Source organism: Schistocerca americana, chromosome 2 (assembly GCF_021461395.2).
Source record: "Schistocerca americana isolate TAMUIC-IGC-003095 chromosome 2, iqSchAmer2.1, whole genome shotgun sequence".
NCBI classification, from domain to species: Eukaryota; Metazoa; Arthropoda; class Insecta; order Orthoptera; family Acrididae; genus Schistocerca; species Schistocerca americana.
In genome coordinates, this window is record NC_060120.1 from 743,048,277 (window position 1) to 743,066,392 (window position 18,116).

General features: G+C 43.7%; 1 protein-coding gene across 4 annotated transcripts in view; it reads right to left on the reverse strand.

Moving 5' to 3' along the window:
- The window catches only part of LOC124594848 (cytohesin-1), a 210,495-nt gene that overhangs the window by 63,248 nt on the left and 129,131 nt on the right, over positions 1-18,116 (reverse strand). For 3 of the 4 annotated variants that reach the window (XM_047133306.1, XM_047133307.1, XM_047133304.1), the window contains exon 1: positions 3,658-3,943. The exons of the other annotated variant lie outside the window; for it this stretch is intronic. In XM_047133306.1, coding sequence (XP_046989262.1) covers positions 3,658-3,843 — 186 coding nt within the window. In that variant the 5' untranslated portion in view covers positions 3,844-3,943. Of the gene's footprint in view, positions 1-3,657; positions 3,944-18,116 lie in introns of those variants that run through there. 4 annotated transcript variants of the gene reach the window in all.

Genomic DNA, 18,116 nt, shown 5'->3' on the forward strand with positions numbered 1-18,116 from the left:
TTTCTCTGTAAAATGTGAATACTTCTTGCTTTCAGATATTTCGCCTCTCGTAGACTAGGACACTAGTAGGGAAAAAATACCAGGACCTTGGGTAATTTTGCAATTGCCATAATGTAATATCTATGACTTCGATCAGAATTGGTTATAATTTCCGATGTTGGCAGACGCTGCCAGCTCCTTGTCTGCGCATGCGCAGTGTGCAGTATACTCAGAAATTTAGAACTCCACACTCCGCGTAATCCACAGATCTTTGACATCAGACGCTCACGACGTGGTTGGTTGCTGATTTACACCCAAAAACGAAGGGCGCAAGAATTTCGACTATTCAATTTTCACAAAAAAATGGTTCAAATGGCTCTGAGCACTGTGAGACTTAACATCAATGGTCATCAGTCCCCTAGAACTTAGAACTACTTAAACCTAACTAACCTAAGGACATCACACACTTCCATGCCCGAGGCAGGATTCGAACCTGCGAGCGTAGCAGTCGCGTGGCTCCGAACTGACAATTTTCACAAGAAGGTCTCTTTGGTAAAACGGGCCTTACAGCATCTGTCGATAACAAACAACGATAAGGGCAGTACTGAAATTTCTGCAGCTGTACAAGACCATCGTTTTCAAGAAAAGACTTTCTGAAGCAAACACTAAAGACCTTAGGTATCTGGAAACATTTAAGGGTTTTCTCCATCTGATCAATTGAATTACCTAGGCTACAATCCAGGTCAAACTTGGAAACGAAGCGCTACTCATTTGGAGGAATTAGCTTCCTAATCTCGCCACTGCATAACCAAATATTGAATATTGCTTGCCCTACGGAAACTTCGGGCATGCAACTGATATTCCTTCCGTGCAACTATTACAAAATGTAGAGTACTGAACGTCTTCTGTGAAATGAAGCCACGTGTAATCTAAGAGTCAATTTATATTATTTTTCGGTGGGCAACCCATTTCACAGAAACTCATCTCTAGGACTTTCGTGATTTGGTACCAAGTGTACTGAAGTAGCCTAATACAGAATTGAAACGTGGAAGAAACATTTCAGCCAGATAACAGACTTTTGATACGTGGTGCTACAGAATATTACTGAAGATCAGATGGGTAGATCCGGTAATTAATTAAGATGTACTAAATGAATGGGTAGCAAAGAGCGCGCGCGCGTCCGTTGACGATTGCTTGGTGCCTCAGTGTGTGTCCTATCAACTCAGGAGTTGATAGCTGGCGTCATTTCAGTTCTTCCAGTATGAAACTTGTAAGATGCGACAGTGGCCAACTCTACATAATTACGACGAAGCCTGTCAAACATGTGCATATCCTTGTGCGCGCGTGTAGCGGGTGGAGAGGACCGCCGCCCTTGCTCCAGCTGGACTAGCGTGGAAAGCTAGCTGGTTTGACGATTTGGGGAAGAGGTCCAAACGGCGAGGCCATCTGTCCCGTCGGATTAGGGAACGACGAGGAAGTAAAACGGCCGTGCCCTTTCAAAGGGATCATCCTGGTATTTGTGATTTAGGGAAATCACGGAAAACCTGAATCAGGATGGCCAGACGCGGGTTTGGACCGTCGTCGTCCTGTGTGCGAGTCCAATGTGCTGACCACTGCGCCACCTCGCTCGGTGCGTGGAGAGCTGCATCGAACCATTCTTCAGATCGAACACAACTAGTATTACAGTATTTCAAAATATTTTGGTCACTGAATATTTGCGTTCTGCATCAGTGAAAAATATCCGCATTCGCACTTTCTCTTCTGCATGTGAGTGAAGGGGGAGGGGGGGACGGAGAGCAGGGGGCTATATATATACGATTAGAATCTTCTGAAATCTTATGTACGCGTGCCTTCGCTCAAACTTAAATGTCAGGTGCTATACAGCGTACTCAACAAGAGTCTCTTATAGAGTACCCAACAAGCTCAGAGGGTAGCAGCTATGCATTCTCCGAAATAGTTTTTTTGGCAGACAGTCTCAGCAGACCAACGGATCGTGACTGCTTTCATACGAAGCAGTCTAATTCCAAGCGCGAAGTCGGTGAGACAGCGCGGACTTCCAAAGACTACTCTCGGTACGGGATTTGCTAGCGAACGAAGCCTTTCGTCCCTCGGAAGGTTACAGAAGGTGACAGCCCGGCAGAGCTGGCAACAGCCGCTAATTAATCTCCTCGGCCTTCTACACGTACGTCACAGGCTTTTACCGCCCGATGTAGCTTTCAGACACTGCGCTTATTTCTTAATCCGCTAGCGGAAGAAAAAATTAGAATTCATTTCCGCCGAATGTCAGCAGCTGGTGAGGAGAGGATTCGGCTATGCTTGTTCCACGGACAATCAACATTTGCCTAAAATCCCAAACCTATGAGAACACGAACCCAATCAACCAGAGCGCCACCTCGCTCGACAGTGACAGGAAACAAGCTCAAAGAGCTTTATAGAATTCTACCAAGTGCTGCACAATCTCTTCCGTTTTGATTATGAATGATCTACAGAACTATTCAATGAATCCTTTCTTCCAGACGTCCCCTTCCGGAAGCAGGAAGGGGAAAAAACCGGTCTCTACACTTTCATGCGCGCTATAAACAATATATAACGACCCTTGCGGGAGCAACGCAGCCTGTAAGCCTTTACATGACTGCGAACCGGTTTCCGAAATTTGTAGTTTCTAAATCCACACAACCGATCTCATTGTTTCTCAAGTGAGACTTGGGTGTCTCCAGTGTACTGACTGCGTAATCACTATCATTCTTGCTGGTTTGAATACAGCATTTAGAAAAAACATTTTCGGCAACAGTGCGATTATTTCCAAGCATTATGTAATAGCCTTATCACTCCCTCTAGCTTAAATTTTTAATGTAGCTACATGCTCGCTTTAACATCAATGAACAATATAGTTTCTTAATGTAAATAGTAACTACAGCCAACGCACGCTAGAAAAAAGCTGCTCAATGACAATTATCGTTAACTGTACTATTATTCACCGCTGCTTTTAGTGGCCATATAAACAATGAATGTGTCACTTATGCTCGACGTAACACAGGGAGCGGATTCAGGAATTCTGAGGCTTTGCACTTCCTTTGAGATGATTGGGATCGAGATATTTCGCATCCATCCGGTAGCGCTATCAGTTCTTACGCATATTGTCAAACTGATATCTTTCCGCACGCGTCAGAGATTAAGCGATGACGCCCGCATCCCCTGCGGGCACGTACACGACTAAGATTTGGCGCAAGTTATGCGATCCAGGAAAACAAGCGCTGCACAAACTACGCCAATGAGTGGAACGTGACACCTTACTGATCGGGCACAGACGTCTACGCTTCTCGCACAAAACAGCCCTGACATTCCAGCAGCGTGGTTGCGCAAGTATACCTGACACACATCGACTCCGGTTCTGCGAAAGCAACTTTCCACGCAATGATCCATGATCTGCTGCAACTTCCAACTGATTAACATTTTAGCGCTCTTCTGTCCCATCTCAATATTTTTCGCCAATTACAACATCTGTAAATGCAAGTTTACAGAAATCACTATGTTCCACTTGTTGACGCACAATGTTTGACAGACGTTGTTATGCACGATTGGACCATCACATTCAACAAGTGTCACACTGGAAGGACTGAAATGTCGCCAGTTCTTAACTGCTAACTACCTCGCAATAAATACAGTCACTGTATTTACCAAGCACGATGCTGATAGGTCCCACGCTGACCGAGCAAGCAGCCTCCCATGCGCTGAGGTAGCAGAAGACGACGATGAGACCGAAGCGGTCCTGTGCTGTTTACGATTCCTCCGGAGTGACGCGAACCAACCCGCCGACACTGGCCCCGGGGGCTGAGCTCTACTCGCTCCGGTAGTTAGCACCATGATTCCAAGTCACTTAATCATCAGCCACTAAAACACAACAGCACCACCACACTCTGTACACAGCCGGCCGACCGCTCCGCCGGCTTCACGCGTACTTCCCCTGCTATCCAACAGGCCCTGTAGGACAGCAATATCAGCGCCCCTAGCGGCCACTCGGCGCACCTCGTCGCGCGCCGCGCCTGCCTCTTGCGGAGTCTTCACGAAGCTACTCCTGTCTCCTCGCATTGGTATCGGAATCACGTTCTACTTGCTCATCAGTGAAATCACCTTTACTCGTAAGCAGGCATACAAGTAACGCACAAGACTGCTTTAACGGCTACATGTCACGTAGAGATAAATGTATGCATCATAAGTTTAGCAAAGGCATAACGCATTTTTACGCTGATTATTACACAGCATGTAAAATCAGTGAGTGTCGCTATTTTCTTTATACATCTGCCTCCATTTCCCGACAATAACGTCATTTGGGAGACAATGGTGAAAGAAAACTGAACTGACAGAACATGTTTGGGTTCTACGGAATCAAGAAAGCATCGCACATCAAGATACTTGCCGTCTGTGCGAACGACTTTTCCTTTAATGAGTTAGTACAGGATTCGACAAGTCAAATTCACGTTGATTTAGGAACGATTCTTGGTTGTAAGCCTTGTTTATACTAAGAACATTAAATTATTTCGTTGTTTGAACTTCATTTACATCTGCAAATCACTCGACATTGTCCCGATATTTTGCTTCAGAGACCGTGAGAATGTACAGTACATTGTCTGGTTTAAAACAATGCCTCCGAACATACTGTGTAACCTTATCAGTCTGTTGGACGACGAATGTCTTCGATTCTTTGCTACTGTAGAGAGACGGTCAATGGGAATCACGAACTGTCGTCCATTTATGTACTAGAACTCATTTTTTGGTACTGGCTGATATGGATTTGCAAGTGACAGTTAATAATCGATAACGACGAAAATTAGAGACACAAAAAATAAGAGGTAATAACAATTTACTCCGATGCTCTACTTCGACACCTACCTGACTAATACAGCACGTGAATCTGGAACATGCCCTACGTACAATATAATACTTTCAGGTCAACGTTTAAAGGAACCTTCCTTCTGCAACTGTGCACTGTCAGTGCAGCCTCAGTAGGTCTCGCTTGAAAATAAACTAGTAAGGTTTGAAACTAGTCGCCAAATATAAGTACGGCAACTGTCGATAGAATCGTTAACAAATGCTTTAAGAAATTTAATAAAGTTGCTGGCTCCCTGTCAACAAAATGTCGAAAAAGTAAACTGTTTTGCAAAAGATTGCTGACAAAAAAACCATACTTACATATGGAACCAAATGATTACTATATCAGGCAACAGGTCTGAATCCAAAAATAGTGTTTCATGTTTCAATAAATAGTACTAGTTAACTGTGGAGATTTAAAGAAGAAAGAGGTATTTTCTTAACGCTTCCATATGTAGAGACACGGTTAGTCGCTAGTTTATCTAATTTATTACACACAGCATAAAGAACAAATATTTTGCAACAGAGATTGTACAACGTTAAGTTCTGCTGAAGCGACAAGCACGTTTAGAGAACAGAAAAATGTTATCCATATGCGCTTTAACTACCTCCTGAATGTTCTAAGTATTAACGTTATCTCCTGGCCTTAGATTTGTAGATTAGAATTCCAGATAACGTAATAATAATAGGACTAACTGAAGAGGGGCAGTTCAACTGTGAAATTTCACGCTTCCGTTGACTATCTGTGCAGATAAGTATTTACGTCAAAACGGCTTCAGATTCTGTTATATTGATGAAGCATTCACGCAATTGAGTACCTAAATCGTTCGCTACACTACCGCGCTTATTTAATACTGAAAAGGGGGAATATTAATATGTACCGCGTTACGTTTTGGCTGATGACGAAGGAGGGAGAATGGTTCCACTCGGAGCGCTAGCAGTAGTTCCGTATTTTATTTTTTTAAATATACTACATCACGCAAACCTTAAGCAGAAATTCCCAAAGTACTTCGTTATGAAAAGCATCCATCTTATATTACAAATAATTGCTACTATATTAGGCGACATGACGACTGTGACAGTTTTAAACGCACCTAGGTATTTAAATTCAATACAAGCATGCTGATGGCGAAATATTTTATTGAGAGCTGGCAGTCTCTGAGACAGTAGTATAAGGAATCGAATATCGTCTGTCTGGTAGATAGACCAGAAAAGCATTAGCATGGCACACAGGCTCTCAGAGATGGAATAGTTCCTCACGCAAAGAGGTGCGTCCGATAACATCGTGTCGACACAGAAGAAAAAGGAAGAAGGGTTAGTATTTAATGTCCCTTCGACAACGGAGTCATTCACCCCCACCCTCACCTACCTTGGCCTCACCATTGACCGTCACCTCACCAGTATCCCTCATCTCCGCTCCATCTGATCCAAAGCCCACAACCACCTCAGACTCCTCAAACTTCTCTCTGGCCGGACATGGGGGTTGCACCCCTCTACCATCTTCCACACCTACAAATCCTTAATCCGTCCCATCCTCTGTTATGCCAGTCCCGCCTCGATATCTGCCCCCCCCCCCCAAATTCTATAAGTCCCTCCAGATCCTTGAGCGTCCTGCAGTCCGCCTCGCCTTCCATATACGCCTCCCGTCCCCCACGCGGATCCTCTATGACCTCATTCCTTTCCCCCATCTGCTCCTATTCCTAGAACATATCCGCATACTCTACACCTCCCGCCGCCTTGATCCCCCTCACCCCCTGGTTGCTCCTCACCTCTCTCATCTCCCCCCCCCCCTGCCACGTCTTCACTGTTGTGTCTCCCCCACCCTCCATCTCTACACATTTCATCTCCTTTCCCAAGGTGGCTTCCATCAACTCCCCCTCCCGGATGATGCCCCTCTCCCTCCATTTATCCCTCCTATCAATTCTGATCCTCACGCCCCCTCCTTTCCTCTGTCCTTTTCCCGGGCTCCCTCTTCCCCCCCTTCCACCCTCTTTTTTCCCCACCTCCCCTCTCTCTGCCCCCTTCTCTCCCCCGAGTCCTTTTGCATTTCCCTCCTCTGCCTTTTCTCATTCCCTCTCGTGTCTGCCCTGCCCCTCTCCCCCCATATGAGTCCTCTCCCTCCTTGGTTCCCCCCTTTTTCGTTTTTTCCTCTCCTCCCACATTGTTTCCCCCCCCCCCCCCCTCGTCTGCCCGTGGCTCGGGAGTGTCATCTTTGTGCCGCCATCTTCGTGCAGTGTTTTACAGTGAGTGTTCCGTGTTGTGTGTCTTTTGGGACGTGTTGCGAACGGCCATCATACTGTCGCTGGGTGTGATTTTTTATCTCTTGAGAACTGAAACCAGACTGTCGCCATGTTTTTCTAATTGTGTGTCTACTATGTTACTTGTCTGATTCCTGTATACTTTATTAACATTGCCAACCCCTTTGCTTTCTGTTTTAACTTTCCGCATTTTTCCGCCATTTTACACTTTAAGTCACCGTTTTATCGCCTGTTTTTCTTGTTTCTTTCTTATTCCGATTTTTAAAAAGTCTGTAGGCTGTAGAGCAGCATACTAAGCTGCTGCCAGCCCGCTCCCTTCGGGGGGAATTGAAAATCAATAAAGGAAAAAAAAAAACGGAGTCATTAGAGACGGAGCACAAGCTCCGATTAAGAAAGGATGGGGAAGGAAATCGGCCGTGCTCTTTGAAAGAAATCATCGCGCTATTTACTTGGAGTGATTTTAGGGAAATCATGGAAAATCCAAATCAACATGGCCTGACACGGATATGAACCGTCGTCCTTCCGGATGCGAGTCCAGTGTGCTAACGATTTGGATACTTCGCTCCGTGGTACGACAGAGTGTCACATAAATGGAATATGTTTGCCACACTTAATTACTCTAAACGTGACTACGGCACCCTCGCTGGGCGGACCACTAGTACCACTGGTCGTCTGGTTTCATTTCTTTTTCTTTATGTAATTTGTCAATGAGTCGAGAGTCAAACGTACGGTAGGTCAGATACAAGTTTCTTCGGTGTACGCGACATTACAATGAAACCTGGGAGAGGGTCGCTGGCAGTTAACCCTTTTGTAGAGCGGATGAGGGAGAACTCGACAAGGCTCAGACCACCGCCCGCCTGCACTAACTGTCAGCGGGGACTGAGGCAACGGGAACAATGCTGCCATTCCAGAGCTGACGCCATCGAACTTAATGATACCGTGCACAGGAAGCGGACTCTGTGGCGCCATGCTGCACTGTCCTCTCCGTGGTCTCGAAAGAAGCCGACACCAACCACTCCTAGATGATAATCTGTGCTGTAACTGCAACATAGCTGTGCTCATTAAGTATAGCGTTTTACTGGTTGACATTCCCAGCACTCCAGTTACATCACAACTAATTGATCAAAACATTCCGGCAATTATTCTAATGCTCACTGATACATAAATTTAATATTAACGCCACGTAAATAAATCAATCCTTTATATTCGTTCAACTGAATAATATCATTACAAATAGCAAATAAATGATGACATGGTAAAGTTGAAGAATTACCTATCTCCCATACCTCTCTGATTAGTTATCCCTAGATGTAACGTGAAAATCATGTAAATTCGAAGGCCTCCACCAGCTATTTTCTGGAGTTGACACACAAGACGCACACCGAGACACTGATCAAGATGCTGTTACAAGTAACGCCAACATCATGCATGCTCTTCGTATGCAAAATGCACGTTCTGATTTTGTCGTAGATCCTGGGAGATAGTTGGAATGAGGAAGGGAGCACGGTTAGGATTTAACGTTTTGTCCACGTCGTAGTCATTAAACGCACGTACGAAATGGCGGAAGACTTACTGAGGAAAATTTAGTATTTGCTTGGAGTGATTTAGGGGGCTCACAGCACACCAAAATCAGTACGGTTGACAGGTCTGAACCCCAGTTTCCCCCTAATTCCAGATCAGTATCATAAGCGCTACGACAGTTACGTCGGTAGATATGTCCGACATGATATTAGTCAGAAACTATGAAATATTAGGAAATGTCTATTCATGTGGGGTAAGGGGGGGGGGGGTTGACTTTTTCCAGCGATTGGTAATTTTGCAAGTGGCAGCTCTGGAGTGGTAGATAAAAATATCAGAAAAACGGTGCCCAAGTACGAGGGGCGTTTGAAAAGTCCGTGCAAAGTCCAAGAGATGGCACCACCGGCGCGTATCGAGGTTATGTTTAGTTAGTAGCATCTTTGGAAAGAACGCACACCAAGTTTCAGCCATATTGGTCTATTTCTTCGCGTTTGGCATTCGTGTGAATCAAGTATGGTCGAAAAAGAATTTTCGTGTGGTGATTAAACATTACTTTATGAAAGGCAAAACGCCTCAGGAGACTAAATAGAAGCTTGATAATCATTATGGTAACTCTGCACCTTCGATTAGAAAAGTTTATAAGTGGTTTCAAGATTTTCGGCGTGGCCATATGGGCACAAGTGATGTTGAACGTTCTGGACGGACGCCCTGTGGAGGTTACGACTCCGGAAACCATTGATAAAATCCATGATAAGGTGATGGATGACAGAAGAGTTAAGGTGCGTGATTGCTAGTGCTGTGGGCATTTCGAATGAACGGGTACATAATACTTTGCATAAACATTTGGACATGAGAAAGCTATCCGCAAGATGGGTTCCGCGATTGCTCACGCTTGACCAAAAACGGAATCGTGTGAAGTGTTGCAGGGATGGTTTGCAGCTGTTCAGGAAGAATCCGCAGGACTTTAAGCGTCGTTTCGTCACTGTGGATGAAACCAAACAACAATCCAAGCAATGGGTTACCAAGGAAGAATCTGCAGGAAAAAAGGCGAAGACCATTCTTTCGGCCGGAAAGGTTATGGCGACTGTCTTTTGGGATTCACAAGGGATAATCCTCATCGACTATCTGGAAAAGGGTAAAACTATTACAGGTGCTTATTATTCATCGTTATTGGACCGCTTGAAAACCGAGTTGCAAGAAAAACGCCGGCGATTGGACCGCAAAAAAGTCCTTCTCCATCATGACAATGCACCAGTACACACCTCAGCAGTTGTGGTCGCAAAATTAATGAAAATAGCATTCCAACTCGTTTCACATCCCCCCCCATTCTCCAGACTTGGCTCCCTCAGACTACTATTTGTTCCCCAATTTGAAAAAATGGCTGGCAGGATAAAGATTTTATCCAAACGAGGAGGTGATTGCAGCAACTATTAGCTATTTTGCAGACTTGGACAATTCTTATTATTCGGAATAGATCAGCAAATCAGAACAGCGTTGGACGAAGTGTACAAGTCTAAAAGGAGACTATGTCGAAAAATAAAAGAGATTTACCCCAAACATAAAAAAGATTTACCCCAAACACGTAAGTAGTTTTTATTTTTGCGCGGACTTTTCAAACGCCCCTCGTATGATGTACTGTCTGGGAGATCTGAAACGCACGCAAGTGGATTGTCTATATCTACAACTATACTCAGCAAACCACTATGAAATGCGTCGCATGTGGTATTTTCCATTGTACCACTTATTAATGATTATTCCCGAAGGAGGAATGATTACAAAATGCCTCTATGTGCACAGTAATTAGTCTGTTATTGTCTTCTCAGTCCCTACGGGAGCGGTTTGTACGGGCTTACAGTATTTTGCTACATTCATCACTAAAAGTTGCTTCTAGAAACTTTCTTAGCAGGCTTTCACAGAATAGTTCTCGTCTATCTTCAATCGTCTGCAAGTTCAGGTTTTTCACGCATTTCCGTAACGCTTTCTGTGAGTCGAACAATGCTGTGCCCATACGTGCTGCCCTTCTTTGCATACGTTCAATATACCTCCTATATCGTGCTGGACCTCCTTTTTCCCAGATACTGCAGCACCTTGACGTTGTATGGATTCAACAAGTCGTTGGAGGTTCCCTGCATAAATATTGAGCAATTCTGCCTCTACAGCCGTCCATAATAGCGAAAGTGACGCGAGTGTAGGGTTTTGTACACGATCTGATCAATGTCCCGTAAATGTTCGATGGGATTCTTCATGTAGGGCGATATGGATGGCCAGATAATTCGCCCGCATTATTCAGAATATTCTCAAACCAGTCGAGAACAACTGTGGCCCGGTGACATGGCGCATTATCATCCATAAAAAGTCCGTCGTAGTTTGGGAGCATAAAGTCCATGAGTGGCTGGAAATGGTCTCCACGTTGCCGAACATAACCATTTCCAGTCAATAATCCGTTCATCTGGACCAGAGGACCCAGTCCATTCCATGTAAACACAGCCTACACCATTATGGAGCCGTCACGAGCTTGCACAGTGCCTTGTTAACAGCTTGAGCCCATGGTTTCCTGGGGTCTGCACCAGACTCGAACCCTACCATCAGCTCTTACCGACTGAAATCGGGACTCATCTGACCAGGCCACGGTTTTCCAGTCGTCTAGGGTCCAATCGATATGATCTCGAACCCAGGAGACGCGCTGCAGGCGATATCGTGCTGTTAGCAAAAGCACTCGCGTCGGTTGTTTGCTGCCATAGCCCATTAACGCCACATTTCGCCGCGTTGTCCTAACGGATACGTTCGTCGGACGTACCACATTGATTTCTGCGATTATTTCACGCGGCGTTGCTGTTCTGTTAATACTGACAACTCTACGTAAATGCCGCGGCTCTCGGTCGTTAAGGGAAGGCGGCCACTGCGTCGTCCGCGGCGATAGGTAATGCCTGAAATTTGTATTCTCGGCACGCTCTTGACACCGTGGATCTCGGGATACTGAATTCACTAACGACCCCCGCAATGAAATGTCCAATGCGTCTAGCTCCAACTACCACTCCCGCGTTCAAAGTCTGTTAATACCCGCCGTACGGCCATAATCACATCGGAAAAATTTCACATGAATCACCTCAATACAAATGACGGCTCCTGCCCTATTATACCTTGTGTATATGCTGCATATGGCTAACCCATGAGTTTTGTCACCTCAATGTAGTGCCTATTTGGTATGGATCCTACACACTTACGCAAATTCTGGGATGGGTAGCCCGAGCTTTTCGTAAGCAGTATGCTTTATACAGTAATTGCACTTCGAAAAATCGTGCCAATGACCTGTAGTTTATCGCCGGCCGGAGTGGCCGAGCGGTTCTAGGCGCTTCCGTCTGGAAGTCGCAGGTTCGAATCCTGCCTCGGGCATGGACGTGTGTGATGTCCTTAGGTTAGTTAGGTTTAAGTAGTTTATTAGCGACGACTGCGCCTGTTGTATGAGTTGACTGATTCAAATTGAGCTCATTAATATCGTGGTAATAGGTTACTAAGATTTTTTCGTTCTGTGAGAGGCAGAGTTTTAAATTTCTGAACATTTAAAGCAAGTTGCCAATCTCTGCGTCCCTTTGATTGAGATCGGAATGAATAGTTGATCAGCTTCTTCCAGTCAGCATTTCATCATTAGATAACTGGGTCATCTGCAAAAAGTTTGAGATTATTATTAACGTTGTCAGGATGTCGTTAATATAGAACACGAAGAGCAAGGGTCCGAGCACTCCTGAAGTTACTTCTGCGTCTGTTAACGACTCTCTACTGTACTTTCATAGCTCAATACCGTACAACAGAAACTAGTACAGAATTATGCGCGCTCCGAAATAAAAAAATCAAATCGTTTAATATCGTGATATCCAAAGGTGAGTAATTTAGTCAACACGAGCGCGTTATTAACTTTTCCATTACTTGTCGACGTAGTAACTACTTACAGCTGAAAAACAATACTGAAGTTGTAATTATGTTCTGACTATGTGTTTGCAACGTTAACACAAAATGAGAAGATACTACTTAAACATGTCATCGGAATGCTTCTTATAATCTATAGCCGCGTTTAATAAACTGTTGGACAGTGTCTATTAAGGATACGAGCGACGTAATAATCTACTTTCCATTTAGATTCCTCAGACAGGCGCATTCACGAATAACGCACGGAGATTTTGAGCGTGGCTGAACGCAGAGGAGCACGAGTGGAACGGATAGTATGTTGTTAATAAATGTCGATTTACAACATGCACTGCAAAACTGTTGCAGTGTGCGTTAGGTAGTTTAACGTCCCGTTAACAACGAAGTTATTAGAGACTGAGTACTAGCTCAGTGGGACAAGGGCAGGGAAGGGAAGGAAAACTGATGCGACCTTATTTAAGGAATCACCCGGGCATTCGCATAAGGTGATGTACGGAATCTACACAAAACCTAAATCGTAACGATATACGGGGACATGAAGCACTCACGCCCAAGTACTACGTTATTTTATGTTCGGAGTGAAGTAACAAATAGGTATCTCTTCTTTGTTTTTCTTTTATTTTCGCTAAGCTTCTGGTCAACAACGAGATCCTCAAGGGCTTGTGTAAGTCCTTGGTTGTGACACCCGATTGGAACACATTTCACACACCACTGGAAACCCACGTGGCTGGGCCGGAATACGAAACGTTTCCTTTGTTCTAATGACGTATCTACTGTTCTACATCGTCCGTCAAGGTCTTATACTTTAATTTCGTGTAAAGCAGCGAAAATCCGCAAAGAAATAGCAAGGCTATTGAAAACGGTTGCAATTCAACGGTTAAAGTGCGATCGCAATATCCAAAGAGACTTCAGAATAGCCAAAGATGTTATATGATGCGACAGAGCACATGATAAGATACATATTTATACTGATTCATGATTTAAAAAAAAAAAAAATCAAGCGAATACCAAAAGATGTCAGGTGTATTAAATTTCTCCACGCCGTTTTTACTTCACATCGAAAAATTAGTATTTATATGAGCACAGTTATTTGGACATCTCTGCCAGCCTCTTCCTTATTGGCCCTCTGACACACACAATCCATTTTCAAGCTCCTAAAAGAAATTCCGCTTAATACTATAAAAAGTCACCCGTGGAATAACTTATGGTCTCTCTTCAGAAACACACATACTTTTAAAGTTTTGACTTATCTATGAATTAGCCACATGAATATTTTCCGTGTCTTTTTATTCCAGTTCTGCATTAATCCGTTTTATAAGGCATGCCACACACTCAAGAAGTACTCAAAGCTTGTTCAAGAACGCTGGAATTAAGTGAAACATTCACACACCTTGCCAGTTAACCGAAGGCATGTGTAGTAGATGAAGATAAAAACTTTTGTAGCGATGCTATACACATGTTTTAGTGGCGTAGTTCTATATGGTTGTTCATCCGGGCGCTAATGACCGTAGCAGTTTTGCGCCCTAAAACCATAACAAAACAAAAAAACAAATGGTTGTTCATCATCAATACAGCATAATAAGCTTAGATACGTTTCAGGTTTCTTTAAAGGCAAATATTCACTCCATTTGGTATAACAGTTTTCAGGCCAACCATTACATTAAGCAATATTGTTATCAAAACCGAAGCAGCTTGTGCAACTCCATGTAACACTTTATCCTAGTGATGGATAGCTATAGAAAGTCACGTCTCCAGTAACGTTTCCCAACAAACTACCAAACAAACCGCTTGTCTCATAGTACAGTTTCTTCCACTGACCTTTGCATTTCTAATAATGCAAAGTAGAGCTGGCCATTTTTTTTTAAAGTGGAGCAACGTATATCACGTAATGTTACCTCAATAAAGTGGTTCTATCACATTAAGTTAAATGAAAGTGAGTTTGTATGGTTGGTCCTTGCAAAATGGATTGCGATATTGATTCTTGTAGAATACAAAACAGTCTTTGATCGAAATTTCTTTTAAAACCGTTTTCGATCCGAACAATCATCATCAGATACGTCTGTCATTGTTAAACTGGTTTAAAACATAAAGTTTGTAGCCAATATATAGTCACCGTCAAAAGACGAAAAAACATAATAAAATTATGACAACAAACACAACTGACCTGTATTATAAGGTCGCAATGACAATGTCATAGTGCTTTTCTTGCCATTTATTAGTACGTAAACAAAAATCCTGTCGACAGCTCAGCTAAAGTTACGTCCATTGCATAAATTTCTTAAAACATGCTTTTACTTTCACACACAATCTCATTTATACTTTTATACACCAAAATATAAAAGTGACAATGTAAGGATGTCATATTGTTTTAACAAATACGGCTTTCAAGTGCGTCGCCACACGTTATGATGTCGTACTCCATAAACAGACAAATTGACAGCACAGTTGGGACGGAGAAGAGAACTACTGCGGTCGTGCTGAAATAGTCGTATTTGAACGGCGTGAAGAAAACATCGAATATAGCAATCTACGTCAAAATGTAAATTTCTGACCTAAAACACAGTCTCTCAATCCTAGGCCATGAACCTTTCTCCATTTTGTCTCCGTGTTGCTACTTCCAAACCTCTTGTGCGCACTACGTGCTCTTACAGACGTCTGCAGATGGAACGGGTAATAATAAAACACAGGATAAAATTTTAGTCAGCTCCTTAACCCTTTCATTAACAATTATTTTGTCGGGCGGAAGTTATTAATGTATGGCTATTTTAGTTAATTCCGGAGTCTGAAGTAACAATATGAAATAATATTTACCGCCGTCTCCTTTTCCATTGTGGAGTAGCGCGCGACCTATAGGGTTATACCTAGTTACCTTGGGGTTTCAGAAGACGATTGCGCAAAAACTAAAAAGACGTACAGAAAAGAGACACCTCACTGGCTAGGGCCTCTCTCCAACTTTTTACCTCACATTACAGGTGCTTAATATGGCAAACGTTTGTGACGTGGCAAACATCAGTGCGCTCGGGCAATTCATTGACACGAACTCCTGGTAGGCGCGACAGCAGGTCGCTTAGCAAATCTGTTCGTTCGGTTGCCTACCTGTAGGCGCAAACTAATTCGATGGGGCAATACGGAGCGGATGATTTGTTTACATGTTCTACCTATAGGTGCAATCTGAAATTATAAGAATTCTGCAAACCATTACCCATCGGACACTGATACATAGTAATGACATGAAACAAATACCCACTGGTTCTCTGGCAACCTATCGTGGGACACACGTCCTAACTCAAAAGGTTTAAAGATCGCACTGATCACTGTGCAGCGTTATTGTGACGCGACGGAATGGCAGAAAGGAGTTATCGTATTTGGACGTGCCCACCACCAGGCCGTGAACAAAGTTGTCGGATTTGTTGGTTATCAATTCGGATTGTTCAGTGTGTCTATAAGGAATGATTTACCACTTTGGAGCCATGAACACAGCGTAACAACATGTTCGTAAAATGAGACTAACCGACAGGTACCAGAGACGAGTGTCACGCCTTGTCAGTGATAACTGGCTTCAAACACGATGGGAATGCTAACTGTAAATGCGGACATCTTAGGTTAGGTTTTACCGTGACTGTCACTGATATCGAATGAAACAGCAAGTTTACTGTTAGCGACCCTGATTTATTTATATCCACAACACGTTCAGAAGGTTTAAATCTCCATCATCAGGATTTACATGTGTTAGTGTGACATACGTGTGTGTTGTATTGATTTGGGGGTAACTTGTGGTACTGTCTCCAGTGGTCACAGGCTCCTTTCCCTATCGTAACACATCACATTTAAACTGTCATACTTTGTGAATTTTTTACAAAATATGACAGTTTACATGTGATGTGCTACGATAGAGAAAGGAGCCTGTGACCACTGGAGACATTACCACACGTTACCCACAATTCGTAACACAGCACATAGTAATATATATATATATATATATATATATATATATATATATATATATATATATATATATATATATAACACATGTAAATCCACATGATGATGCTTTAAATTCTTCAAAACCGTTGTGGATATAAACAAATCAGTGACTGGTAACAATAAACTATAGGAATTACTTCTCTGAATGAATACAGGTCTATCTCAGCCAGTTCCCGAGCGAACACACTGAACGGAACAGCATGCAATTGACATTGGGTACTTCACAAAAGGCCTTGCTCACACTGCACATGAAGATGCAAGTCTTCAAAGGGCTAAACGACTCATAAATTGAACATTAATTGACTGGAAGTGTAAATTGTTCGCCGAAGAGTTACGATTTTACCTCTTTTTCGAGTGAAGCACGGCGTCGACGGAATCGACGGCGCAACGAGGCCGTTGTTTAGGGCGGAGGTGCTTCTGTGATGTTTTGGTGTGTTTATATACCATGATTTGGGCCCGCGCATTCGTTTTGTTGTGAACGTGAGTCAAGATCCTTATTGCAACTTTCCCGGTGATCAAGTGTTGCCCTTTCTTCTATAAATTCGTTTTGAGTATGCGGTGAACAATCTTGTCTCCCAAGATGAATAACAGCCATGTTCACAGGGATGGTCTGACAAACACTCAGGCATGATGTTGCACCTCGACTAGCCCGCTAAATCACTTGATCTTAATTCCACAGAAAATGTCTGGGATTGGAACAGTGGAAGAAGCGTAGCAGACGATACCTCCACAGTCTGGTACCTATACGTGATGTAATCATCAGTGACTGGCTAATACGGCATATCTGAAGAAATTTATGGACTCTCTTCCCGGATTAAGAGAGCCAGTTGCATGGGATAGACTCGGTGTCACACGGTATTATCGTGATGTGTCCTAGGTGTCAGCGATGCTCACAAGAAAGACACGCCGTGGCGCGTATGCCACGTGACACTGCTGGTCTTACGAATGCCAGCAGCCGTTTCCGGCGAGGAGCGAGTAATTATTTCAGACGAGTTAAAAATTCTTGACTGAGTGATCAAATTTATGCAAGTTCTCGACAGCACACGACAAATTTAAGACCATTAGTGCGTACCTTTTCAGTTAAAAATTGATTTTCCGTGGGGCTGAGCATTTGTGAAGTGTGGCGGACAAGCCGACTAGTGTGACGTCACTAATTCGTTGGATGTGACTAACTTTTGATCCGGTGTGCCTATTAACTCGACCCTTAAAAACCATTTTATGCATGAAATGATGGTTGGTGGTTTGGAGTGAAAGGGACTAAACTGCAAGGTCATCAGTCACTTCATCAAGTGGTTCAAATGGTTCTGAGCACTATGGGACTTAACTTCTGAGGTCATCAGCCCCCCTGAACTTAGAACTACTTAAACCTAACTAACCTAAGGACATCACACACATCCACGCCCGAGGCAGCATTCGAACCTGCGACCGTAGCGGTCGCGCAGTTCCAGACTGTAGCGCCTAGACTGCTCGGTCGCTCCGGCCGGCGGTCCCTTCATCCGTTAAGTGACAAACGAGGAGTGGTCGTCAGAGCAAGGAGGCGAAAGGCAAATCCTGGAAAGGCTGAGTGTAACTAACGCAATAAACAAG